Source organism: Procambarus clarkii, chromosome 80 (assembly GCF_040958095.1).
Source record: "Procambarus clarkii isolate CNS0578487 chromosome 80, FALCON_Pclarkii_2.0, whole genome shotgun sequence".
In the NCBI taxonomy this organism is placed as follows: domain Eukaryota; kingdom Metazoa; phylum Arthropoda; class Malacostraca; order Decapoda; family Cambaridae; genus Procambarus; species Procambarus clarkii.
In genome coordinates this window covers 15558261-15585009 of record NC_091229.1, presented here as the reverse complement: position 1 = coordinate 15585009, position 26749 = coordinate 15558261, and the positions used below count along the sequence as shown (strand labels likewise).

The following is a 26749-nucleotide window of genomic DNA, read 5'->3' as shown; positions in this document are numbered from 1 at the left end:
GGGCTATAGCTCTATGGGCCCCTCTGCGGTTTCTAAACCCATGCTGCCTGGTGTTATACTTCCCTTCCTCTTCCATGTACTTCACAAGTCTCTGATTGATAATTTTTTCGAATATTTTACCTGGTACTTCGAGGAGGGATATATTGGCCTGTAGTTTTCAGTTTGGGTTGGGGATTAATCTTATTGTGGCATTCTTGAAGTATGTGGGGAATAGTCCAGGTGCAAGAGCTGCATTTAAGATACATGTGTATTGATGGAGTGCAATCACTGGTAGGTTGGATAATACCATCTTACTTATTTTGCTGTTGCCCGGCGCCTTGTTCTTGAAACCCATAATTGTTTTATGGACCTCTGCAATGGTTATGTGTTTAATAAGGTGGCAGTCCTCGCGTATGTTGTTAAGGTCTATTGTTTGCGTTATTCTTCACTGTCAATGGTAATTGAAAAATTAACTCTCCTAAGTTCATTTTCACATTTTATTTATGGTCTGACGCCTAGAAGCGTTTCGTAAGAGACTTCTTACATTTTCAGAGACAATTTTACATACTCTGTTTCATGCTTATGTTCATTTTTGGGTGAGGTGATGTGACACAAATGTTTTTGAGTGATGAGACAGAACACAAATCAATAGGTAAAGATAATTTTACATACTCAGAACACGAATCAATGGGTACATTGTGTGTTTTCTCTTCTTGCTTCTGAGTTGCTTCGGGGTCTTGAAGAGGGTAGAATGTAATTACGTGTTAATTGCTGATGTCTTACTCTTCTGGTGGTCACTGTGGCAGGCTCTTACTCCTCTGGTGGTCACTGTGGCAGGCTCTTACTCTTCTGGTGGTCACTGTGGCAGGCTCTTACTCCTCTGGTGGTCACTGTGGCAGGCTCTTACTCCTCTGGTGGTCACAGTGGCAGGCTCTTACTCCTCTGGTGGTCACTGTGGCAGGCTCTTACTCCTCTGGTGGTCACAGTGGCAGGCTCTTACTCCTCTGGTGGTCACTGTGGCAGGCTCTTACTCCTCTGGTGGTCACTGTGGCAGGCTCTTACTCTTCTGGTGGTCACTGTGGCAGGCTCTTACTCTTCTGGTGGTCACTGTGGCAGGCTCTTACTCCTCTGGTGGTCACTGGCAGGCTCTTACTCCTCTGGTGGTCACAGTGGCAGGCTCTTACTCCTCTGGTGGTCACAGTGGCAGGCTCTTACTCCTCTGGTGCTCACTGTGGCAGGCTCTTACTCCTCTGGTGGTCACTGTGGCAGGCTCTTACTCCTCTGGTGGTCACTGTGGCAGGCTCTTACTCTTCTGGTGGTCACTGTGGCAGGCTCTTACTCCTCTGGTGGTCACTGGCAGGCTCTTACTCCTCTGGTGGTCACAGTGGCAGGCTCTTACTCCTCTGGTGGTCACAGTGGCAGGCTCTTACTCTGGTGGTCACAGTGGCAGGCTCTTACTCCTCTGGTGGTCACAGTGGCAGGCTCTTACTCCTCTGGTGGTCACAGTGGCAGGCTCTTACTCCTCTGGTGGTCACAGTGGCAGGCTCTTACTCCTCTGGTGGTCACTGTGGCAGGCTCTTACTCCTCTGGTGGTCACTGTGGCAGGCTACTGCTCTTCTGGTGGTCACCGTGGCAGGCTGTTAATATTCTGATAGCCACTGTGGCAATCTGTTACCCCTGTGATTACTGTTGCAGGCTCCAATTCTTTCTTGCAGTAGTCACTGTGGCGTTTCCAAATAATACAGTACTTCCATAAACTGGTGCAAGGCTAGACAGAGATGCAGGAGATGAGTCGTAATAACGTGGCTAAATTATGTTGACCAGACCACACACTAGAAGGTGAAGGGATGACGACGTTTCGGTCCGTCCTGGGCCATTCTCAAGTCGATTGTGATGAGGAAGTAGAGACAGGCATTAAATAGGCAAGAGAGAGCTGAGGAGCAAAGTAAGGTGTAGTTCAGGAGATAGTACTTGGAATAAGAGCTGCAGAGGGCCTATTGGCCCATACGAAGCAGCTCCTATTTATTTATTTTCTTATATACTGCACATACAAGAAGGTACATTGGGATTCTGAGGATACATAGTATAGCAATTACATTCTTGTATTGCCACTAGTATGTGTAGCATTTCGGGCAGGTCCTTAATCTAAGAAAAATTTAAGTAGGTAAATACTAGCAAAATTTATAAAAATGGTAACAGGTACATAGCAAAAAAAAAAAAAAAAAATGAGAAATTTGTAGGTATATTAAAGCACATAGGTAGCTCAGAGTGATTGCAATGACAGCTTGAATGGTAGTTTAACAAAAATTAGTAGGCACAATACAACATATGGCTAGCACATAAAATAAGACATGTACAAGAATGTAACAACTCTTGTATATATCTCAAAAAAAAAAAAAAAAAAGACAGCAATGAACATAATGATAGAGTTGTTTGGATTAAGTACATAAAGATTGGGAGATTGGGTAACACTAGATACAGAGCAAATTTAAAGCTCAGTGTAGGAAACTACAAAGATGAAATTAGGTACTTTTTGTTTTTGTTTTTAAATGAGGCAAAAGTTTGACAGCTTTTCAATTCATTAGGGAGTGAGTTCCATAGACTAGGTCCCTTAATTTGCATAGAGTATTTACACAGATTAAGTTTGACTATTATAACCACCGAATGAGGAGATAGTAATAGGAATAAGAAGAGGATAGCAAGGGAACGTAGAAGACAATGAACAGAAAAAAAGAGAGAAGAGAGAAAGAAAAGGAAAGAGAAAGAAAGATAAATGAAAGGGTAAGCTTATGTTAGGTCACGTTTGTTAGAAAGAATAGAGCATTTGAGTATATACTGTGAAAGGAAAGAGTCCACAGCAACAAAGCCAGGACTCAAGTTCATGTTGGGTACATTGTGTATTAAGAGCCGATTCAACAAGACGGCGTCTGTGTAGTCGTCGCCGCTAGTCTCCGGGGTGTAGTGGTAAGAGTGGTGGTAAGTGTAGTGGTGTAGTGGTAAGAGCTTTTTGTCATGGGTTCGTATCCTGGCCGGGGAGGATATACTGTGCGCAAATCCTTAACTGTAGCCCCCTTTTAACTCAACAGTAAAATTAGTTGGTTGTAAAAACGATTCTTCGCGGCGGGGATCGTATTCCAGGGACCTGCCCGAAACGCTACGCGTACTAGTGGCTGTACAAGAATGTAACAACTCTTGTATATATCTAACAAAAAAAACAAAAAAAAAAGTAGAGGCAGGAAAGATTATTTTGGAGGAAGACCAATCAATGGGATGATTAGACTCCCTCACATGATAGAAGAGAGCATTGTTAGTGTCTGCAGACTTAACACTTCTCTTGTGTTCTTTAAGTCTGTTATTCAATGTACGACCAGTTTCACCAAAGTATTGGAGAGGACAAGACGAACAGGAAATAGAGTAGACACCAGCAGCATTAAAAGCAGGAGCAGCAGTGTGAACTATATTGCTATGAAGTGTGTTAGTTTTGTCGAAAGGCGAGCTTAATGTCAGGAGGACGAAAGGTATTAGTAAAAGTTTTGAGTTCAGATATGAAGGGAAGGCATAGTACAGTGCTACTAGTGTTGGAAGCAGGTTTAGGATGAAAGAAATTTTGTTAAGCTTGAGAGTAGGCACAGTTGATGAAATGCAAAGGGTAACCAAGGCGAGAGAATGATTTGTAGATAAAGGCAATTTCAGAATCAAGAAACTGGGGGTCACTAATGCATAGAGCGCGGAGGAAGAGAGAGACGAGGAGACTTTTCTTAACAGGAGGAGGATGGTAGGAAAAGAAGACCTAGACAGAGATCTTCACCCCAGCATGTAAGATTAATACTGGGTAAGATGGTATTTTTCTTGGCATACCAGTGGTGACCTATAACCACCACTGGTATGGTGGTTATAGGTCTCAGTGGTTATATAATTGGCAACCACTGAGTGGGGTTGCCAATAAGGTACAAATTAAGACTGCCCTGGTCTCAGTTTGTACCTTTTATAGAAGCTGCCAATTACAAACCCACTTGGGCAGAACAAGAATGTCCAGTACTCTGTTTTCGGATGATTTGGTTTCCGGTTGTTAGGTTTCCAGTTGGCCCACTAGGCCAACAGCTCTTCTTTCATAATATGAAACACACTACTTCTGTCTAGCTCCTGGGAAGCTATTTATTGCTAGGTAAATGGAGGCATAAGGTGAAGGAAATGAACTCTCATGTCTCAGCCTGCTAAGATATAATTTGGTTGTGAAATGATTACCTGTCATCTTGATGTCTTTTAGCTTCATACTCTTATGATGGGGTCATTTGGCTCCATCAGTTTATCCCTCAAAGTGAGATTGAGGAATATGTTCATTAATGCTTTCCATAAAGGGCTGGTAATAGAAGGATTACATTATACAACCTTTAATAATATTCTAGTATATCATAAGTAGCACCACAGCCAAGAGATCTAAAGTTAGCTGTCACTAACACTAATGATTTAATGCATAAGATAAATATATAATAATTGGCAAAATATTAAGACAACAGTTAACAATTAGAATTGCATCTTGTTACATGAAATTGTCTCCTTTCACTATACTAAGAAAGTACCTTGAAACATTAATGTTTATCTGTGGCTCGAAATGCTGTAGGAGCTCCAGAAAGTCCATTGTATCAGTGTGAAATTTGACATAAGGCACATTTAATTTAGTATAACCAGTATTAATATAAACATTGTATTCCAAATATAACAATCAAGTCATGTAGGCCTACATTCACAGCTCATGAACTTTTTACATATATTCTCATTAAACACAAAATAAAATCTAACCTATTGTTTTGGTGCATTTTATATAATAATAATACAGTAATAAGCTTAGCGAGATATGCATCTGAAGTACTAGGATCATTTATATTGTATACTGTGAAGAAGCTTACTACAACGCTGTCGTGTTTGATTGAAGGTGAAGAAAAGGTTCAATAATTGTGTGTTATTAAAGCAAATTTTTGGATGAAACCTACATCCTATATCAAGGTGATGTATTTCTCAAGAACATGTTTACAGCACCTTGATAAAGAATGTATTTTATCCAAAAAAATGGTTTTATAATACACATGTATTGTGTCTTTCCTTCACGTTCATACCACAGTATATTGTGCTAGATTGGGTACCCAGCAGTGTCAGGGTTGACTTGATAGCCCCAGAGATTGTTCCACTGAAATGTTGGAGGTGCTCCCAAAATGCAAATCTGCCATCAGAACTATTAGAACCATCAGAATGAATTTTTCATGCCAATATCTTAATGATAAAACTAAGGAGATGACATTGAACATTTCATCTCAGACTTTACAGAAAGGTGGCAAGGAGTCGACTCCCCTTAAAATGGGGGCAAACCTGCCTATGACAGTCACTCCTCCACTCACTAGTCACCCTGCAAAATTTAATGAGGCTAGCCTCAAATCTCTGGCCTCATTTATATATATATATATATATATATAATATGCGGAAAATCCACAGAGAAATGGGAAAGAGAGATGAACGTTGAGATAATATATAATACATTATATACATCTTAAAAGTTTATTAACTTCATTACACCTTTTGACATTGTAAGGCACTTTGAAAGACATTTTAACAGGCAAGAAAGCAGCAGGTGTTCAGCTAGTATAAACTACAAAGAAATGACTTGCTTCAAACACCTGTACTAATTAAGAATGAGATTCATTTTGATACAAAGAAATGATCAGCCTCGAATACCTGCATAAACTACACTATGAGGCCAATTTTTACACCATGAAGCATTTGCATTAACCATGTGGAAGTTCATTATTATAAAGCCCTCAGACCACACGCATGTGGTACAAAAAGTACAAAAATACATGAAAGTTCTCATAAAAGCTTTTATTATAAAAATGTAAAACTGGCAGCTACATAATTTGCTGAATGTTGCTATAGAAATATTTGTATATTTATTGTATTAACAATTTAAGTGTGTTTCAAGTAAAATTTGTGTTTTGGCTGTATTTGGTATTTATTTATAATATAAAATGGTTTCTGTACATTTGTGCACTGTATATTGGTGTTGATAGTATTGTTCACTCAATAAACCCTACTATAGGGGGCCTAGTACTCCTGTTCACCAGTAGTTCACTCAACCAAGTTTTTACCAGGAAAGCCCAAAATGAACAAGTTCAAATTTATTCAGATTTTTGTTCACCAGAAATTTCTGCAACCCAAATTTTTACCCAAATTCAAATTTATTCAGATTACTTAAAGATTCGGGTTATTGGAATTTGGATTACTGTACTGAGCTCTTACATTATATGTATACTGTATTTGTTTCTTGGCCTATATTCATTGATTCTTAGGTGTTTGCCTAGTAAGTCAGGCACTGAACATAGGGAAATGCTCTTCCGTAGTGGACCCACAGTAACTCCTGAGCTGGATAGTCTGGTACCATCAAGTCTTAGTCTAACACACCATGCCACTGATTCATCCATTGCCTACTAGAAGCCAGCCCCCAGAAATCTTAGGCACAACAAAACAATGGAAAATTTAAGAAAATTAGGCACTCCATTGTAAATAAAGCAAATGATCATTGTCAGGACAGTAAATACATACCCTAACTGTGAGGTGCCTGATCTCCATCATGTGGAACTGCTCGTACACAACCAACAACACAAACAAGGAGCAACAGTTTCAAGCTCAACAAGCCACAATGTGGGACAGAAAATGGAAGATGCTTTTTTCACCCTTTGTATTATAAGCCCATGGAATTGTCTACCTGCCAAAGCAGTAAATGCCAAAACACTGCTGCCAAATGCTAAAACACTATCTGGATCAACATCTTCTAACTTGCTCAATATTTTAAAAGTTTCGATGAGATCTGCACTGTCATGCCTGGTTTGCAGTGTTGTAAGTCCTGTGGCCTTCAAGCGTTCTTGATATGAGAGATGATGTAGCTCTGGAATGACTTTTGTTTCTCTGTGTTGCACCTTCTCCAGAGCAGCTATGTCCTTCTAAAAATGAGGTCTCCTTGCTTGGATACAGTAATCTAAGTGAGGACACACCAGAGAAGTATACAATTGAACCAGTACCTACTTTTCCGGACAGTCAAAAGTATGCTTGATTATCCCAAGCCAATTATCCCAAGTTGGTTAGCTTTTCTGACTGCTGCACCCACCTGTTGTGCAACTTTTAATGAGTGGTGGCTCTTGACTTCAAGGTTCTTATCTTCATAAATCTGTTGTAATGTAATGCTATTAATTTGGTAGTTGTGGCATGGGTTTTTATGCCCCACATGCAAGGTCTTGCATTTGTCCATATTAAAAAGCATTTGCCAATCTTCTGACCATTTGTGGAGTTCATGCAGATCTCTTTATAAGGCTTCAATGTCGTTATTATTTCCAATTTTACCATAAATCTTTGTGTCGTCTGCAAATTTGATGTGGTTTGCAATATTCTCATCTGTTATCGATGTATGACAAAAAGTGTAGGTCCCAAAATGAACCCCTGTGGCACCCCACTTACCATATTTCTCCATTGATTCGTTTCCATTGGCATGATCTTTGTTTTCTTTCCTTTAACCATTGTTTTATCCATTCTAATATTTTACCATTTATTCCATGGGCCTGTAATTTCCTTGCCAGTCTTTCATGTGGTACCTTATCAAAAGCTTTTGCAAAATCTGTGTATACCACATCCACTGGAAAGCAGGATCTGTTTTTAACAAATCCATGTGTCGATTGTACAAGATTGTTCACTGAAAGATGGTGAATGATTCCCTCCCTGAGGATTTTCTCCATGAGCTCGCAGATGTATGATATCAAGGATGAGAGCTAAACTGGTGGTGTCCTGTCTTCCTAGTACTCTGTTGTATAATGCTTTGAAACTTTGAAAAGACGGTTTAGACCCACCACCTTCTCACTTAACTTGTTCCAACTGTGACTACCACTCTGCAAAAGAAAACATTCTAATATGTTTTCAGGACATTTGTTTCTTTAGCTTGAATCTGTTTCCTCTTGTTCTTGAAGTTGCAGGTTTCAGGAATTCCTCTTTGTCAATTAGGTTGATTCCTGTTATTTTTTTTTGTGATCATAATATCACCTCTCTTTCTTCTATCTTCCAGTTTTGGCATGTTTAACGCCTCTAGTTTCTCCTCGTAACTCTTGTTTTTCAGTTCCGGAAGTCATTTTGTCACATACCGTTGCACCTTTTCCAGTTTATTTATGAGCTTCTTGAGATTTAGGCACCATACAACTGCTGCATATTCCAATTTTGGTCTCACAAAAATCATGATCAGTTTCTTTAATATTTCACCATCCATGTAATTAAAAGACGTAAAGGCTCTCGGACATATTTCGCAGTGGTCGAAAATAGCCTCCATCTGCATGAACCAAAATTCTGGTTCATCTGCTTTGTATCCATGTAATTAAAAGCAAGTCTGAAAGTTGGAAAGCGATGCATATGCTCCTCTCACAATGTTCTTTGTGTTCCGCTGGTGACAGTTTACTATCCAAAACCACCCTTAGGTCTTGTTCTTGTGTATATTTCTTTAATTACTTTCAGCATAATTTGTAAGTTGTGTGATCTATTTTCTCCAATTCCACATTCCATAACATGGCATTTATTCACAAAAATTCCATTTGCCACTTCATGCTCCAAGCACCAATTTTATCTAGGTCAATTTGAAGGGTGTGATGATCATCTGCATCTCCTATCTTCTCCAGTATCTTAGCATCATCCACAAACATGTTCATATAATTCTGTGTTTCTTCTGCTAGATCTTTTATGTAGATCATGAACATTACTGGTGTAACAACTGAACCCTGTGGTACTCCGCTAGTAACACTCCTCCAGTCAGATACATTGTCTCTGATTACTGCCCTCATCTGTCTGTCTGTCAGGAAGTTTATCATCCATGTCAGAAGTCTTCCTGTCGCCCCTCCAGCATATTCCAGTTTCCAGAACAGCCTCTTGTGTGGGACTCGGTCAAAAGCCTTTTTTTAGGTCCAGATGGACACAGTAAACCTGACTATCTCACTCTTGGTGAATCTCTGTGGCTTTGTCATAAAAACTAAGTATATTTGTTACACAGGATCTTCCTGTTCGAAAACCATACTGTCTGTCTAATTATGTCATTACTTTCTAGTTGATCAACCCATTTGGTTTTAACTATTTTTTCTAGTAATTACCTAAGTGGTAATTACTAGAAAAAATTACTAGCATTTTGACTACCACATTTGTTAATGATACAGGTCATTATAATGATATGGGTGGGTGTGTGTGTTTAGCCACCATGAATAATTTATATATCAATTCTCTTACTTTAAAAATCAAATGGATACCTTTTGAGTATGCAAATTATTCAATAATCAAATGAAATCATCAGGATTAGTCTCCCCATCAACAAAAATTATCTTAATTTGACTAAATAACAAAGTAAATTAAATTTAAACCGAGTGTAATTAGTACTGTACCTATGCAGGGATCTACACGGACAGAATGTATAGTATAATAATATAAAGTTCTCCATGTATATATCACAAATTTAATAGATATTAATAAATCTTCAACTATCTTACTCTAAATTAAAGAATATAAAAATGTATACTGTATTTTAATTAATCTTTCTATTATTTTCAAGTAAATAAAAAATTCCTCCATAAATGTTTCCATAAAATTTATAAAATGTTTCCATAAAATTTCTCTATCTGTACATAAAAAAGTAAATATATTGAAGGCACATTTAAAAATATTAAAATGTGACAGTAACATCATTATTTTGAAGCCTTCGTCTAATCTACACCGATGAGATAGTCGATGGTGGCACCCTGTAAACAGAAAACAGGGATTACATTTTGCACTTTTTGCACATTATGCCAAAAATCAATACAAATTTTATTCAATATAACCTGAAAAAAATATATAATGTATATATTTCCTGTTGGGAGCCCCTGTGGCTCCGTGGAGCTATCGGACGATAACTCCACGGAGTCACTGATACAGGCTTTATTAGTCTGGGGCTTCAGTCAATGGAGTTCTGCCTACCGTGGACCACTAGCTAGAACATGGCCCTCCCTCAGAGAGGCACAGGGAGCATTGGCCTAAGGAAACCCCCCTTGTATTTGGGGGTTTTTCCATGTCTGCTATCGACTAGGGTTAGGCACCCAGAAAGGTAGGCATCTCAAAACAAACCCCCCACTTTGTAGGAAATTGAAAAAAAACAAGAAAAAACACAAAGATTGAACAGAGAAACAGAACTCCCCCAAAAAAGTCATTCACAGTCGCCGTGCCGTTTCTCCGTGCCAGCTGCCCACACCTCAGTTCGTAGGCTGAAATGCTCTGGGGCGTTTGTCAACTCTGGCTTCAGTTTCCTGTTGGATTTTTTGCCCTTGTAGTGTTTCTTGCTGTTTGTTGTGTGATGGCCAGGAGTAACATAGTGTACTGGGGCTGTATGAGCTTAGGGCTGCCTTCCCTGTAAGTACTACTCCTTGGGTTCTCGGGTTCTCTTCCTTTGGGTGTTTGAGACTTCTCTTTCGTAGGGACTTCCTGCTGCTTGGCATTTACCCTGCCCTTGGGGCCAGCTGGGGTTTCATGGCCTTTGTTTGGCCCTGGGTAGGAAGAGGTAGTGTTGTTGCTGGTGGGGGGCACAAGGGGCTGTGCAGCACACCAACCTAGCGGCGGCTGTGTTTTCTGTCCTTTCTGTTGTTGTTGTGCTTTTGTGGGGGTTTTCTTTTTTGTTCCTTGCATGAAGGAGGTCTATCTGGGTTGCCTATTAGTCCACATACATTATTTTCAGTGGCCCCTCCTCTAGGTCCCCATGCTTTTATACTTCCCAAGCATCCAGTTACAGTATAGCCCTTTTCCCTCTTGTTGATATTATCATTTGGGCTGAACCGGCTTTGCAGCACCATTGCCTGGGCTTCTCGTAGGCTGTTCACCTGCGGGCCCTGGTAAACCCCGACGAGTCTTGGCTGACCGATGGATGTGTCATCCGAGTCCCATCTCGCCCTGTGCGAGTTTGAAGGTTGTTCATTGCCCTTGTCTCAGGGAGACGATCACCTGTTTTGCGAGAAGTGTTCCCAGTTCGTACTCCAATTTACCCATTCTTCTTCGGAAGTTCTTAGGGGTCAGGTGGCGTGCGCGTTGCATCATAGACTTTGGTTGTTGCAATGTGCTAAGTTGGTTACCCGCTCGGATGCCCTGGGGCTGCCCTACTTTGGTTTTAGGGACCCAGACCTGGGGGTGTTGGTCTTTTTGAACTTGGTTCCATCTGCACCTTCAGGTCCTTCCCTGGTGAGCGTGGTTCACCCTGCTCCTCCCCTTCTGCTGTCGGCTCCCAAACGTCTGAGGGTTTCGGAGTTGGGGCCAGGTTTAGTTGGTGATGAAACTCCTTTGCTGCCTATTCCCTGGACTCTACCTTTTCTTCAGGAATGGAGGGTATGGAGGATGGCTCGGCCCCAGGGACTGCCTTGGCGGCTCCTGGGGCTGGGGAGGAGTCACCCTGGGGGGCTTGGACCCCTTTGATCCTGCTTGGGTGTTAGTGCCCTCGTTGCGAGGTTTATGTTGCGGGGAGAGGGGTTTTCTTAAACCCCCCTTCCATGTAAGAGTTAAATTTGGGGTAGGCTTCTTCCCAGGTTCAATTCTGCGTTCCCATGGGTTCCTCGGTGCCCTATTTCCGGAGGTTTTCTGCCTCTTGCATCCCGTCCAAGGAGATTCAAGGCTCTTGCAGCTTGCCTCCTGAGAGACCTGGATTGTGCCTCTGTGATGGCTCCATCCTCATTTGAGTACAGTTCTTCTTCCCCGTATTGGGTTCGTTATAAGGTTCCGGAATCTTCCCTGTTGACAGACTGCCCTTTCTTTTTTCAGGAAGCATTGCATGGGTTTGAATGAATGGCGGGTGGCTTGAATGGCGGGAGGCTGCTAATGTTCTGCAGGTTTACCTAGGTGGCGATTTTGAGCGCCCTCCAGAGTGCTACCAAAGAGTCCCTTTTCAGGGACTGAAAAGGCACTCAATGAGTGCTTTTTTGCCCCTGTGCTTCCTCGGAATGTTGGCCTTCAGCAGCTGCACATGCAGGTTCCCTCCCTTCTGGCTTCTTTGACTGTTGAGGATTTTTGCGCCTGCGGGCATTTCGCCCTGGTCTTGGGCTTCTTTTCTCTTCTCAAGTTGTCCTTGGACTGGCTTAGGGCGGACATGGAGGCATTGAGTACCGGGCCTTCATCTGGGGCGTTGGCCTCAGTGGCCAGGGTGTCGGCTGCGTTGTTGAAGCTGTTTGCGCCAATACTCTGGGAGGCGATGTATCTGTTTTTTGCCTTTCGTCTCTTGTGTCATCAGGCCATCCTTGCTCTCTCCTTGTTGCCTAGTTGCCGTCCTCTTTCTAGTTGCGTCCTATTTCAGATTTGTTATTTCTCCGGGGTGGCCATTCTCGGTGCTTTCGGAGGGGTCGTGCCAGGGCTTGGGGTTCTTCTGGTCGAAATGGGCCCTTTGTGCCAGCTTCTGAGCCGGCATCATCTGGTCAGCGCAATGCTCGCTTTGCTCATTTTTCGGCTGGCTTCTTGTAGGGGGCATCAGCCCTTTCGCAGGCCGCTGGAGGAGAAGGGGGGGGGGGGAAGCTGGCGCTGTTTGCCCACGCTTGGTCCCATGATTCATGGGCATTTTGGGTCGTGTCTTCTAGTCGTTCCTTCTGTGATGGCGTTGGGCGGTGGCTCCTCCTTCGGGAAGTTCGGGGCTGGCAAGGCAGGCTTCTTCCCATTTGCTCCATCGGGTCATTGTGGAGTGGGTGCGCTTTGGGATGGTTGAAATGACCTCGCCCCTCAGGTGGGCTTCCCGCCTATTTCCAGTCCCGAAACGGGACCGTGCGGATCTTTGGTTCATTCTGAACTTGTCCTGTCTGAACTGCTGGATTCTTTGCCCCTCCATTCGGATGACCACTCTGTCCCAGGTCCGGTTTCTTATGGAACCAGGGTGTTGGATGGTGTATCTGGACCTCCAGGATGCGTATTGGTACATCCCAATTCATCTGGGGTTCAGGGACTGGTTCGCTTCGTCGTGGGGCAGCGTGTTTTCCGCTTTTGTTGCTTCCTTTTGGCTTGAATCTGGCACATTGCATTTTCACGCATCTTACCTGGGTTGTGGTGACCCGTCTGTGTCAGCTAGGGGTTCAAGTGTTGGCCTACCTCGATGACTTGTTGGTGTGGGCTCCCAGACGGCCTGCATGTCTGCTCGTAAGGGGTGTGGTTCTTTCTCAGCTCACTTGGTTCAGGTTCTTGTGAACTGGAGGAAGGTCCCATCTGGTTCGGACCTGGCTGGGCATCGTTTGGGACTCTCGGAGAGCTTCCATGTCTCTCCCTCCTGTGACATAGTTGCAGCTGCAGTCACACCTTCAGCTGTTCCTGGGGGAAGATCCTGGGTCACTCGGCTGTTGTTTGAGCAGTTGTGTGGTGAACTTTGCCGTACTAGTTTACCCACGGGGTCAGGTCTGGCTTCGGTGCCTTCTAGTTCCTTCGGGGACATCCCTTTCGTTTCTCTCGGGACCGCTGGGTCTAATCCCCGTGGGCCCTGAATCGGTTGCTGTGTCGCCGGCTTCCTCTTTAGGTTTTTCATGGTTCAGTGCCTTGGTGGCTCCTCGAGCCCTCGCTCGATATGTTCATGGACGCCTCATCTCTCGGCTATGGCTTTGTGACCAGTGCTCACCAGGCCAGCCAAGGGCGGTGGGGTTTGTCCTTCCATTGAGCTCACTGCACTGTACAGGAGTTCGCGGTGATTTGGCTGTTGCTTCGGAGGGTTTGAGTCACTTTGGGTTCCACGATCCAGTTCCATTCGAATTGTTCTCCAGTGGTTCATTGTCTGAACTGTGGGGGTTCTCTTTGGTTCTTGGCTCTTTGGGGCTGGTCGCTTCAAGTGACTCGTCTGCTGGATTCTTGGGATTTGGCTCTCTGCGTGGTTCATATCCAGGGAGTGTCCAACATTCTGATGGGATGGCTTGTCTCGGTTCATTCCCCTATCTATGGAATGGACGGTAGACACTGACCCCTTCAGTTGGCTCTGCTGGACGTTCGGGCACCCGTAGGTGGACCTTTTCGCATTGGCGTGGTCGTGGCATCTCCCAATATATTTGGTGCCCTTCCCCGACTCTGAAGCTGTCACAGTGGATGCCTTTCGGCAGGACTGGTTGAGGTGGGGTTACCTGTACTTCTCCTCCCCCTTAAGGGACAGCTGTTACTTCAGGTCCTGACTCGTTTGGAGACTTACCAGGGGAGAGTAGATCTGTTGGCCTACCTCCTCGAGGGAGTTGGTTTTCCCCCCAACATGAAACCTAGCCTTGGTTTCAGGCGCTACTTGCTCAGTGTCCGAACCCAAGATGTTTTCCACGGCTCTGCCTCTTTCAGCATATCGGTCTGGTTAGTTACCTACCTGGCTGGTTTGGTCTTCTCTTCTACTCTTCGTGTCTGGTCTTTTTGATGCAGGTCTATCACCATTTGTATGGTGATCAGGTGGCTTCGTTGATGGTGTCCCCACCTGCAGGCTTCTTCGCAGAGACAGTATGAGGTTTTCTGGCATTCTTTCTCCCATTTTCTTTCTCTTCGTAGTTTGTTCTCTATTTCTATCGGGTTGTTTTGTCTTTCTCGCTTGGTTGTTTCAGGACTAAAATTTAATGCTTAATACAGTGGTACCTTCGTTTACGATCATAATCCGTTCCCAGCGACGTGTCATCAACCAAAACAAATTTTCCCATAAGAAATAATGCAAGTTGAATTAATCCGTTCCACACCCCTAAAAATATTAACTTTAAAATACATTTTATAGAAAATACTACTCATTTTCATACACAAAACAATCAAGTATAAATATAAATCATAAATAAAATAAGTGAAGATTAACTGCACTTAACTGAGGACTCTTGGTGGCGTATGGGAGATGGTGAGCATGTAGGGAGGGAGGATTGGTGTTTGTGTAGGGGAGGGTTAGGAAAAGGGAAAAGAAGTGAGACCATCCTCTGCTCACCTTAAACACTTTTCATATCTGCATCACTGGTTCCAGATTTACCTTTCAAAAATTTCACTGCCTCTGTTATGTGGCAGTCAGTCAGAACTAGTCAGTCACAACATGTCAGTCAAGCATTCACAGTTAAGACCAATTACAGGCAGTCATAATTAAAGGCAGTCAAGCATTCACAGTTGTGGTAGCAACAGGTTAGGCATTTACAGTCATTCAGCCATTTACAGTCAATCAGGCTTTCACAGTTAATAAACAACAAGAGTTTAATGTCAGGCAGTCTGCCTCCTGATCCACCAGTTGGTAGCAAGGAAGCCAGCCTTCTGTTAATTCCGTCCAGATGTGGCTGGGAGGGTACACCTGAGGGGGGGGGTCCAAAGTGGGGAATGGAGGTAATGGGGTAGTGCTATTTTGTGAGGTCGTGAGGTAGTGCTATTTTGGAGTTTGTTTTTTGCAAGATTTGCTGTGTAATACCTGCAGGTAATGATGATCAATGTGCTGATTGGTGTAGATATGAGACAGAAGATTTATATCAGGATCAATATCAGTATGCATTTAGATGCAATGGGGTCATGATACAATAAGACAAGCAACTACAGAACAGTTAAATACTAAATCTGCTGTAAATATAAAGTAATTATAGCAAAACACAACAATAAATGCAGATACTCATACAATAGAAACAATTAAAGTAAAATAAAGATCACTGTAGATAGTCAGGAAGGATACAATAGTTAAACAGAGAAAACAAAAAATCATTAGAGACTGACAAGATTAATGTATATTAAAAATAATAATCTTAAAGATAATTAACTTTATATAGCTTAGTTATGATACTATAATTAGTATGAACTTAAGAAAAAAAATGAGCAATTAATTAATTCCAATAAATGACACACAAAATCAAATTACAATTAAATTTAAAAATAACAGGGTAAGATTATACATACATATGAGTAAGATTTACTATGATACTGAGGTAGATGCCTATATAAGTACAATACATAGCATGCTTACATAGTAATCAGAGGTAGAGGTAGATGCTTACATAGTAGCAAATAAGCCAAGATACAGACAGTAGTGGAAGTAGCAATAAAGGCAAGATACAGACAGTAGTGGTAGTAGCAATAAAGACAGTAGTGGTAGTAGCAATAAAGGCAAGATACAGACAGTAGTGGTAGTAGCAGTAAAGACAAGATACAGACAGTAGTCGTAGTAGCAATAAAGCCAAGATACAGACAGTAGTGGTAGTAGCAATAAAGCCAAGATACAGACAGTAGTGGTAGTAGCAATAAAGCCAAGATACAGACAGTAGTGGTAGTAGCAATAAAGCCAAGATACAGACAGTAGTGGTAGTAACAATAAAGCCAAGATACAGACAGTAGTGGTAGTAGCAATAAAGCCAAGATACAGACAGTAGTGGTAGTAGCAATAAAGCCAAGATACAGACAGTAGTGGTAGTAGCAATAAAGACAAGATACAGACAGTAGTGGTAGTAGCAATAAAGCCAAGATACAGACAGTAGTGGTAGTAGCAATAAAGACAAGATACAGACAGTAGTGGTAGTAGCAATAAAGACAGTAGTGGTAGTAGCAATAAAGACAAGATACAGACAGTAGTGGTAGTAGCAATAAAGCCAAGATACAGACAGTAGTGGTAGTAGCAATAAAGACAGTAGTGGTAGTAGCAATAAAGACAGTAGTGGTAGTAGCAATAAAGACAGTAGTGGTAGTAGCAATAAAGACAGTAGTGGTAGTAGCAATAAAGGCAAGATACAGACAGTAGTGGTAGTAGCAATAAAGGCAAGATACAGACAGTAGTGGTAGTAGCAATAAAGGCAAGATACAGACAGTAGTGGTAGTAGCAATAAAGACAAGATACAGACAGTAGTGGTAGTAGCAATAAAGGCAAGATACAGACAGTAGTGGTAGTAGCAATAAAGCCAAGATACAGACAGTAGTGGTAGTAGCAATAAAGACAGTAGTGGTAGTAGCAATAAAGACAAGATACAGACAGTAGTGGTAGTAGCAATAAAGCCAAGATACAGACAGTAGTGGTAGTAGCAATAAAGACAGTAGTGGTAGTAGCAATAAAGACAAGATACAGACAGTAGTGGTAGTAGCAATAAAGACAAGATACAGACAGTAGTGGTAGTAGCAATAAAGACAGTAGTGGTAGTAGCAATAAAGACAAGATACAGACAGTAGTGGTAGTAGCAATAAAGCCAAGATACAGACAGTAGTGGTAGTAGCAATAAAGACAGTAGTGGTAGTAGCAATAAAGGCAAGATACAGACAGTAGTGGTAGTAGCAATAAAGGCAAGATACATACAGTAGTGGTAGTAGCAATAAAGACAGTAGTGGTAGTAGCAATAAAGACAAGATACAGACAGTAGTGGTAGTAGCAATAAAGACAGTAGTGGTAGTAGCAATAAAGACAGTAGTGGTAGTAGCAATAAAGACAGTAGTGGTAGTAGCAATAAAGACAAGATACAGACAGTAGTGGTAGTAGCAATAAAGACAGTAGTGGTAGTAGCAATAAAGACAAGATACAGACAGTAGTGGTAGTAGCAATAAAGACAGTAGTGGTAGTAGCAATAAAGCCAAGATACAGACAGTAGTGGTAGTAGCAATAAAGCCAAGATACAGACAGTAGTGGTAGTAGCAATAAAGCCAAGATACAGACAGTAGTGGTAGTAGCAATAAAGACAGTAGTGGTAGTAGCAATAAAGACAGTAGTGGTAGTAGCAATAAAGACAGTAGTGGTAGTAGCAATAAAGACAGTAGTGGTAGTGGCAATAAAGACAGTAGTGGTAGTAGCAATAAAGACAGTAGTGGTAGTGGCAATAAAGACAGTAGTGATAGTGGCAGTGGCAATAAAGACAGTAGTAGTAGTAGTAGTAGCAATAAAGCCAAGATAAAGCCAGTAGTGGTACAGTAGTAGAAATAAAGACAGTAGTGTAAGTAGCAATAAAGCCAAGATTAAGACAGTAGTGGTAGTAGCAATAAAGACAGTAGTGGTAGTATCAATAAAGCCTAGATAAAGATAGTAGTGGTAGTAGCAATAATGCCAAGATAAAGACAGTAGTGTACAGTAGTAGCAATAAAGATAGAAGTGGTAGTAGTAGTACAGACAGTAGTGGTAATAGCAATAAAGACAGTAGTGGTAATAGCAATAAAGACAGTAGTGGTTTTAGCAATATTAGCCAAGATAAAAATCATCTCAGAACTCGAGTTATACCATGTTAAAGATCTCGGGACAAAGTACTACAAACCAGACATGACAAGGATCATCCCATCGAGACCAATTAAATACTCAATAAGTTGTAAGATATTAATGCAGCTCAATTCTTTAAAAGATCCAGCATAATTCATACAATGGGAACATGTAGTCAGTAGTGTACATAGGGTGACACATGTAGACTGTTGACTACTGTACTGTGTTGAAACAAGCACTACTGTTAACATGTAAAAATGGCACAAGATTCATCCCAGTAAGTTTAGGAGAAAAGTCATATGGAAGGCTTCGGAAAGTTAGTTTTATTACTTTTGCAGTCTTTAATAACTGGATGCAGAGACAAATAATTAGTGTGAATTGAATGGGTATAATTCTGTAATGGATTCATCTTGGGGAAATACTTAGTGTCTTAAGATATAGAATTAAACATTATTTGGCCAGTTTGAGGTATTTTTAACAGTACTGTACTTGGAAAGGTGATTGTGAAACTGGCTATACAGCTAATGGAAAAATAGAATTACAAATTACGATTAAAGAGGAGAAACTTACCGGCAAGGAGTAAAGGAACAGGAATAAAAACAGGAACAGGAGGAACACGACAACAAGCGTGATGCAGTACCACTTGTAGTTTTTCCAAATGACGTGCCTGAAGGACTTCCACGGTGAGGCAATCCAGAGGAAGGAGGTGGCTGGTCGGCTGTGAAAGAAATTTAGTTTGATAGTTCCCTCCCTCTATTTCCTCATTCATAAAAACTATTAGGAGAAAGTGCCAAGCCATTACGACTATATAGCACTGAGAAAGGATAAGGATTTGGGATGGAATGGGGGAAAGGAATGGTGCCCAACCACTTGGACGGTCGGGGATTGAACGACAACCTACATGAAGCGAGGCCGTTGCTCTACCGTCCACCCCAAGTGGTTATGAGGAAAGAGAGAAGGTAAATTTTGGTATCGTATAGCAGAGATAAGTGCTACATAGATGTAATTTGACTTGAAGGCAAGAGGATACAAATATATTTAAGCTGAGGTTGTATTATATTGACCATCAACTTCATTGGCATTGCTTTTCCTGAAGATAGTTGGGGGATACTTTGTCTGAAAGGAAAAATTACAACCATTTCTTTTGTTGAAAAAGAAAATATTTAAAAACGTAGTGTATTTGTCAATGACGTTGTGCAGTGGATGAAGCACATTAATAAAGTGTAAAGTGTGAAATACATTAATAATCTTCATTCAGATTAAGGACCAATGGGTCTGGCTAACACTGAATAATTATCTACCCAGTGGGCACAACATCCAAGGACAATGCCAATTTAGCATCATCAGCATTGATTCAGTGTTGAATTAACTTTTAGGCTATGTCTTAACTCTTAGGCTGGGAGCCGGTCGGCCGAGCGAACAGCACGCTGGACTTGTGATCCTGTAGTCCTGGGTTCGATCCTAGGCGCCGGCGAGAAACAATGGGCAGAGTTTCTTTCATCCTATGCCCCTGTTACCTAGCAGTAAAATAGGTACCTGGGTGTTAGTCAGCTGTCACCGGCTGCTTCCTGGGGAAGGAGGCCTGGTCGAGGACCGGGCCGCGGGGACACTAAAATCCCCGAAATCATCTCAAGATAACCTCAAGATGTCACCGATCATTCCCTAACAACTCCGTGGTGTGGGGAAAAAACATTCATAATTTTTTCCTTTTAATATTGCTAAAATGCAGTCCCTGATCACAGTTGGAAAAAAATTGTAGTCGTAATGGCTTAGTGATTTCTCCTGAAAATTAGCCTACCTTACTTACCTTGTTTCACTCAGTCTGTAATATTAAATCTAGACTCAAAATGGTTTGACTGATAAATACTTTGTCATATCACTGGCTGAACAATATTTAAGTATCTCTTTATTACTAATAACGTTTTACACCATTAAATTTATAAATAAATTAACTGCTTTAAGTTATGCCTGAAACACTTTGCTTAATTTATACAATTTCTGTACCTATGAATTAACCACTGTGATGTGTTCTTATGTATATTTTATGACTAAAATAATCATTGTTTCTCTTCACAACCTGAAGATAAGTTACAAAGATTATTAGAGCATTGTGAAGTACAGTATACAAACACCAGGTACAACACCTGTGAAGAAAGACCCAGTCACAGTTTTATATTCACATTTTCATATTTACAGTTACATTGTTTACACTCACACTCCTTCACACACTTGCATATATATGTGTCGGCTGTCACTTTGACACTTATTCTCAAATTCACAAATAGATACAAGTACTGTATCATAGAACTTGTATCAGAATATACAATTTGTTAAAAGTAACTTACTCTGGATCGGGTAATTTAGGATTCATGTTGGGTTCGTCACGCCCCTGACCTGCTGGACGGAGTTTAGCCTCTTCCTCTGATACTACCTCCAATTCCATCTCTATCTTCCCCTGAGTAAAAAAATTAATAATTAAATACAACTGTAAAGGAGAGAATGAAAATATATTTAATAACTTAGTTTTTAGTTCTTGAGGTAATACTTGTATATATATTGCTGGAAGTCCCACCTCAGTAGCTCTCTGCAACTATAGCAATGGGGCTGCCAAGCCCCGTCGAGGCCACTGGAGATGGTGGCTTTCAGGTAAACAACAGTTATTCTTTATTTTATCTAACCTTCTACTATAATATATGATCCTTATATTGCCCATCTCTGGTATTCTAGCTACTGATTTATCTTACTTATGTCACACCAGAATTTCTCATCCATTTGTTTGGATTGGAAATTTGAAGGGTTATAATTATGGGCTTGGATAAAACTACCATCCATCCTTCAGATGGATGGTAGTTGCCCATATCAATAGTCTACCATTTCCCAGTACTCTTTTGTATAGTTTACATGAATTAAGTCAACACAATGTTTTAACCTTCATTATTTCCTTTGATAACCTACCAAGATTACATCTATACTGTATTGAGGAGTACAGTATATGGCCTTTTGAAAGGATAACTTTGGAATTTTTTTTTCCAAAAATAGCTTTAGAAAAAGATAAGTTTTGTACAAGGGGTTAAGTCCACAAGACACAAACTTACAGCAATCTCTGTGGTGCCTTCTGTAACACGAGTGAAGGGAAAGAACCCATAAATCCGCTTGGCCTCAAACAGATTGATAGAGTTGGTGTGGTCATCTAGCATTGTGATAGCCACACTGTTGGCATCCCCATCACCCATCATCTGTGGCACCTGTGAAGGTCCGACACCACCCACGCTCTTGGCAGGTTTGGGCAGGCGGCATAGGTCCAGTGTCATCTCGCCTAGGTGAGATCAAATTTGTTATTCATATATATGGAAAAAGTTTATCAAACAATCTTTCTGGAAAAAATTACTTTCTACAAAATAAACTATATACAGAATTTAGACTAACAAACAAAACCTGATATTATTTTTATTTTAAAGATTATTCCAAAAATTGTGCAGATAATTGGTCTGTGTTTAAATATTCTTATACTACAGTATTTATTTTGCTAAAATAAAAGTAAGATCTCTCAGTACTAGAGATGTATAGATACATATAGATGTATAGATGGATGGATGCACCTATCTGAACAGTCTCCTGAGAATATATGATAGTTTTCAATCATGTAAAATGTAAACTATTTGAAATATACACAAAAATATAACCGACAATATTCTTTAAATACCAGACTTATTTGGCATATTTATAATGCTAACTAAAGCTTACAACAACCTTAATTTTATATAGAAAAAGCAAAAGTTACAAAAATTTTTACTAATATATAATCATTATGCTTAGGTAGCTCTAGAACAAATGATATCTTTAACACATTGACACTCAATCTGAAGATTGCAGGATCCATGAATCTCTATAGGTTATCTTGAGGTTATCTTGAGATGATTTCGGGGCTTTTTAGTGTCCCCGCGGCCCGGTCCTCGACCAGGCCTCCACCCCTAGGAAGCAGCCCGTGACAGCTGACTAACACCCAGGTACCTATTTTACTGCTAGGTAACAGGGGCATAGGGTCAAAGAAACTCTGCCCATTGTTTCTCGCCGGCGCCTGGGATCGAACCCAGGACCACAGGATCAGAAGTCCAGCGTGCTGTCCGCTCGGCCGACTGGCTCCCCGGTCGCATAGAAGAAATGAAATTGCAAATGTTCCATCTTGCTCTCTCTTGATCTTTCACATTCATTGGGAGACAACTCAGAATGGAAGACCTGCACTTTTTGCAGTCTCTCAAAATTTGTTGGATCCTTCTAAACTGGCTTTGTTCTTTCAATCCAAATACTTATGTGCAATCTAAAATATCCAGATTCTCTTAAGCGGTGTTGATAAATATGGATGCCACATGTATACGTACTAAGGTAATCATCTCTGAGAATGAGGTCGTTGTCCCAGAGCTGGAGTGTGAGTTGCGGTGGTCGTCGCTGCTCGGTTGTATGGAGGCTCCAGGGGTGTTCCTTGTGTTCCACCACCATTACTTGCTCAGCCTCCAACATATTAAGGTTGTATACCAAACGCCAATTGAAGTTAGCATCCCCATCCAAACATCTAAAATAATAATAATAATAATAATAGTATGATAGTATGTAGAGTCTTTAACCCTTAAACTGTGCAAAACTGCACATGAAGTTTTGAGTAACCGACGCAAAAGTGTACATCACTGTATATGTAGTTTTGGAGTACTACGCAAGATTTAAACAGCCCGTGGATAAATGGGGTTCACATCACCTTCCTCAGGGCTCTTGTAAACAGATGCCATTTCTAAAAAAAAAAAAATTGTGGGCAACATTCCTGGGTGTGATGGCCTCGGTACTGAGTGAGCCACCAAGGCTGGCTCATGCAGCATGAGCTCATAGCATTACTGTTCAGCTTGTGACCACAGCATCGCCTAAAAATGCCAAAAATATATGTAACTGGTATGATTTAGAGATGATAGTATTACAGAAGATCCCTGACTGTGATATAAATGATCAGTATTCTGATAATAACAGGATTATTGTGATAATTTGCGCTGTGCTGTAGGAGAAGTAATGTTGAGGGGGGGGGGGGGGGGGGCTGTAGCATAGTCTACTGAATCTGTGTGGTCACCTGTTGCTCTTTGCACTCACTATACCAGCTTAGTGGTTCGCTATGGTAAACAAAACATGCAGATACTTATATATATAACGTCTGTATATAGTTAATAAAAGCAAAAACAGTATGGTGGGAGGAGAATGTTGGCGAGTGAGGTAAGGTGAGGGAGGGAGTGGCAGCCTTTGGCGGGCTGGCTGGCTGGTGTGTGGTGGCTACTCCTTACTGCTGTTTGACTCAGCATACCAACTTAATGGTTCGTTATGGTGAACAAAAATGTAGATACTTATATATAATGTGTATACATAGTGTAATAATATCAAAAGGAGTATTGGGAGAAGCCATTTTGGTGAGGGAGGTGGTGACATCTGCATGACTTGTCATGCTGGGTAAGGGTGGCCACTATGCTCTTTGGGCACTATACCGCCTTAGTTGAACAGTTATGGTGAACAAAACCCGTAGATACTTATATATAATGTGTGTATATAGTGTAATAACACCACAAACAGTATACTTGAAGGAGGAATGTTAGTGCATCTGGCCTTGAACCATTGAGGGAGGGAGGGAGGGAGGGAACACCAGTTGTGTGTGGCCACCTACTACTGTCTGCTGTCACCATAAAAGCTTAGTGGTTCGCTATGGTGAACACAAATATAGATACTTACATATAACAAGCATATATAGTGTAATAACAGCAAAAGAAGTGTTGGGAGAAGCCATTTTGGTGAGGTAGGAGGCATCATCTTCCTGACTTGTCATGCTGTGCAAGGGTGGCCACCATGCTCTTTGTGCACTATGCCAGCTTAGATGAATAGTTATGGTGAACCAAACATGTAGATACTTTTATATAATGTCTGTATATAGTGAATAAATGCAAAAACAGTATGGTGGGAGGAGGATGTTGGCAAGTGAGGCGTCTTTGAGGAAGGGAGTGGTAGCGAGTGGCTGGCTGGCTGGTGTGTGCTGGCCACTCCTCGTTACTTTTTGACTCTCGATATCACCTTAGTGGTTCATTATGGTGAACAAAACATGCAGATACTTATATATAACCTATGTATATAGTGTAATAACCACAAAAGTATTTGTTTGTTTTATGAACATAATAATTGAATCAATAATATGCACACCATAATTTCGAGTACAGCGATGATTCACACATTTTATTATATAAATATATCACACTACACATTATTGAATAATATTACTGCAAAAAAACTAAGAAAAATCAGAGACATTGAAACAGGTAATAATATCTTTGTGGCAATACCCGCCTGACAGCTGGGGCGGACCAGACCGCCTCCGACGCATGATCTCTCGGCGCCCCTTTTTTGCCAGACTTCCCCGCCCTATTGCTGCAATGCATTTATGTTGTCTGTATCACACATTAACTGTAAGTTGCAACATAATTTCAAAATTCTAACAATTTTAACTTTTCCACTGCACACCTATCAATAGTTGACAACCCCTAGGTGTGCAAGACCAGCGTTAAATGTAATGAAATGCCAATTTCTTTGCGAGCCCCTTTGGCTCGCTTTGCCCCTTGTATCTAACATCTTCAATGCGTGTACTGCCTAACAGGTGCCATCAGTCGTGTTCTTTGGCCTACCGGGAACAAAAGCCAAAACCTGCCCCCCCCCCCTTCTCACAGAGGTGCAGGGAGCAGTGGCATCTATTTTGTATATGAAACCACCAGGGAAGGCACCCAGAAAGTCAGTGAGACAAAACAGACCACAACTGGCTACTTCCTATACCTGCAGACTCGAAAACGGCCATAGAACTCCCCAAAATTAAAGAAACAACTGAAAATGTTTTGATCCAGTTCACACTAGTTTATCCCCCATCCCCATTTGGGGGATGGGTGGGCAGTCCGCTGTTCCCAGGCCACGAGCCAGTCAGTTCTTTGATGTGTCTGGCTGCCACATCGCTCTGGTCACAGAGCATTTTTCTTGTTTTTTTGCCTTAGTGGCTGTTCCTTACACTATTCTGTGTATGTGGGCCAGGAGTTGTGTGTACTTGGAACAGCATGTGCATGTGGGTTTCCTTCCCTATGTGCTCTCTAGTGCTGCCCTTGCACTTCCAGGGTTTTCTTTTGTGGCGTGTTCAGGGACATTCCTTCAAAAGTCCACCAACCTTGTGGTGGTTTTTGCCTTGGGTTGAGTCTGGGGTTCTTCACCCTGCATCTTTTCCCGCCCTATAGCGGGCAATATATGCCACTTACGATTTTTTTATTATTTTTCCCGTGATCAGTGAACACAAATTAACAGGTTAGAAAGAAAAAATATTTTTTTTTTTCAAAATGACATGCGCCTGTGGGGATGACAGGATATTAAACCCCGAGCATGTTAAGGGTTAAGCAAGAAAGAGAAGGGTGGGCGGACTGTATTTTTTTGGACTGTCGGAAAGTCTTTGACACAGTACCCCATAAAAGGTTGATGCATAAGCTGGAGAAACAGGCAGGAGTAACTGGTAGGGCGCTCCAGTGGATAAGGGAGTACCTAAGCAATAGGAAGCAGAGAGTTACAGTGAGGGGTGAGACCTCAGACTGGCGTGAAGTCACCAGTGGAGTCCCACAGGGCTCTGTACTTGGACCTATCCTGTTTCTGATATACGTAAATGATCTCCCAGAGGGTATAGACTCATTCCTCTCAATGTTTGCTGACGACACCAAAATTATGAGAAGGATTAAGACAGACGAGGACAGCTTGAGGCTTCAAGAAGACCTGGACAAGCTGCAGGAATGGTCGAACAAATGGCTGTTAGAGTTTAACCCAAGCAAATATAATGTAATGAAGATAGGGGTAGGAAGCAGGAGACCAGATAGAAGGTACCATTTGGGAGATGAAATACTTCAAGAGTCAGAGAGAAAGACCTGGGGGTTGATATCACGCCAGACCTGTCCCCTGAAGCTCATATCAAGAGGATAACATCAGCAGCATATGCCAGGTTGGCTAACATAAGAACGGCCTTTAGAAACTTGTGTAAGGAATCTTTCAGAACATTATATACCACATATGTCAGACCAATCCTGGAGTATGCAGCTCCAGCATGGAGTCCATATCTAGTCAAGCATAAGACTAAACTGGAAAAGGTTCAAAGGTTTGCCACCAGACTAGTACCCGAGCTGAGAGGTATGAGCTATGAAGAGAGACTACAGGAATTAAACCTCACTTCGTTGGAAGACAGAAGAGTTAGGGGGGACATGATCACCACATTCAAGATTCTCAAGGGAATCGACAGGGTTGATAAAGACAGGCTGTTTAACACAAGGGGCACACACACTAGGGGACACAGGTGGAAACTGAGTGCCCAAATGAGCCACAGAGATATTAGAAAGAACTTTTTTTAGTGTCAGAGTGGTTGACAAATGGAATGCATTAGGAAGCGATGTGGTGGAGGCTGACTCCATACACAGTTTCAAGTGTAGATATGATAGAGCCCAATAGGCTCAGGAACCTGTACACCTGTTGATTGACGGTTGAGAGGTGGGACCAAAG

General features: G+C 41.5%; 1 protein-coding gene across 31 annotated transcripts in view; it reads right to left on the bottom strand.

Annotated features, from left to right (window-relative positions):
- Positions 1-8854: 8854 nt before the first annotated feature.
- LOC123746409 (myoferlin) overlaps positions 8855-26749 on the bottom strand; it is a 234415-nt gene continuing 216520 nt past the window's right edge. For all 31 annotated transcript variants that reach the window (XM_045727937.2, XM_069314781.1, XM_069314789.1 and 28 more), the window contains 5 exons: positions 22543-22733; positions 21259-21479; positions 20509-20618; positions 18734-18881; positions 8855-9782 (listed from right to left, as the gene is read on the bottom strand). In XM_045727937.2, the coding sequence (XP_045583893.2) occupies positions 9747-9782; positions 18734-18881; positions 20509-20618; positions 21259-21479; positions 22543-22733 (706 nt within the window). In that variant the 3' untranslated portion in view covers positions 8855-9746. The remainder of the gene's footprint in view (positions 9783-18733; positions 18882-20508; positions 20619-21258; positions 21480-22542; positions 22734-26749) is intronic.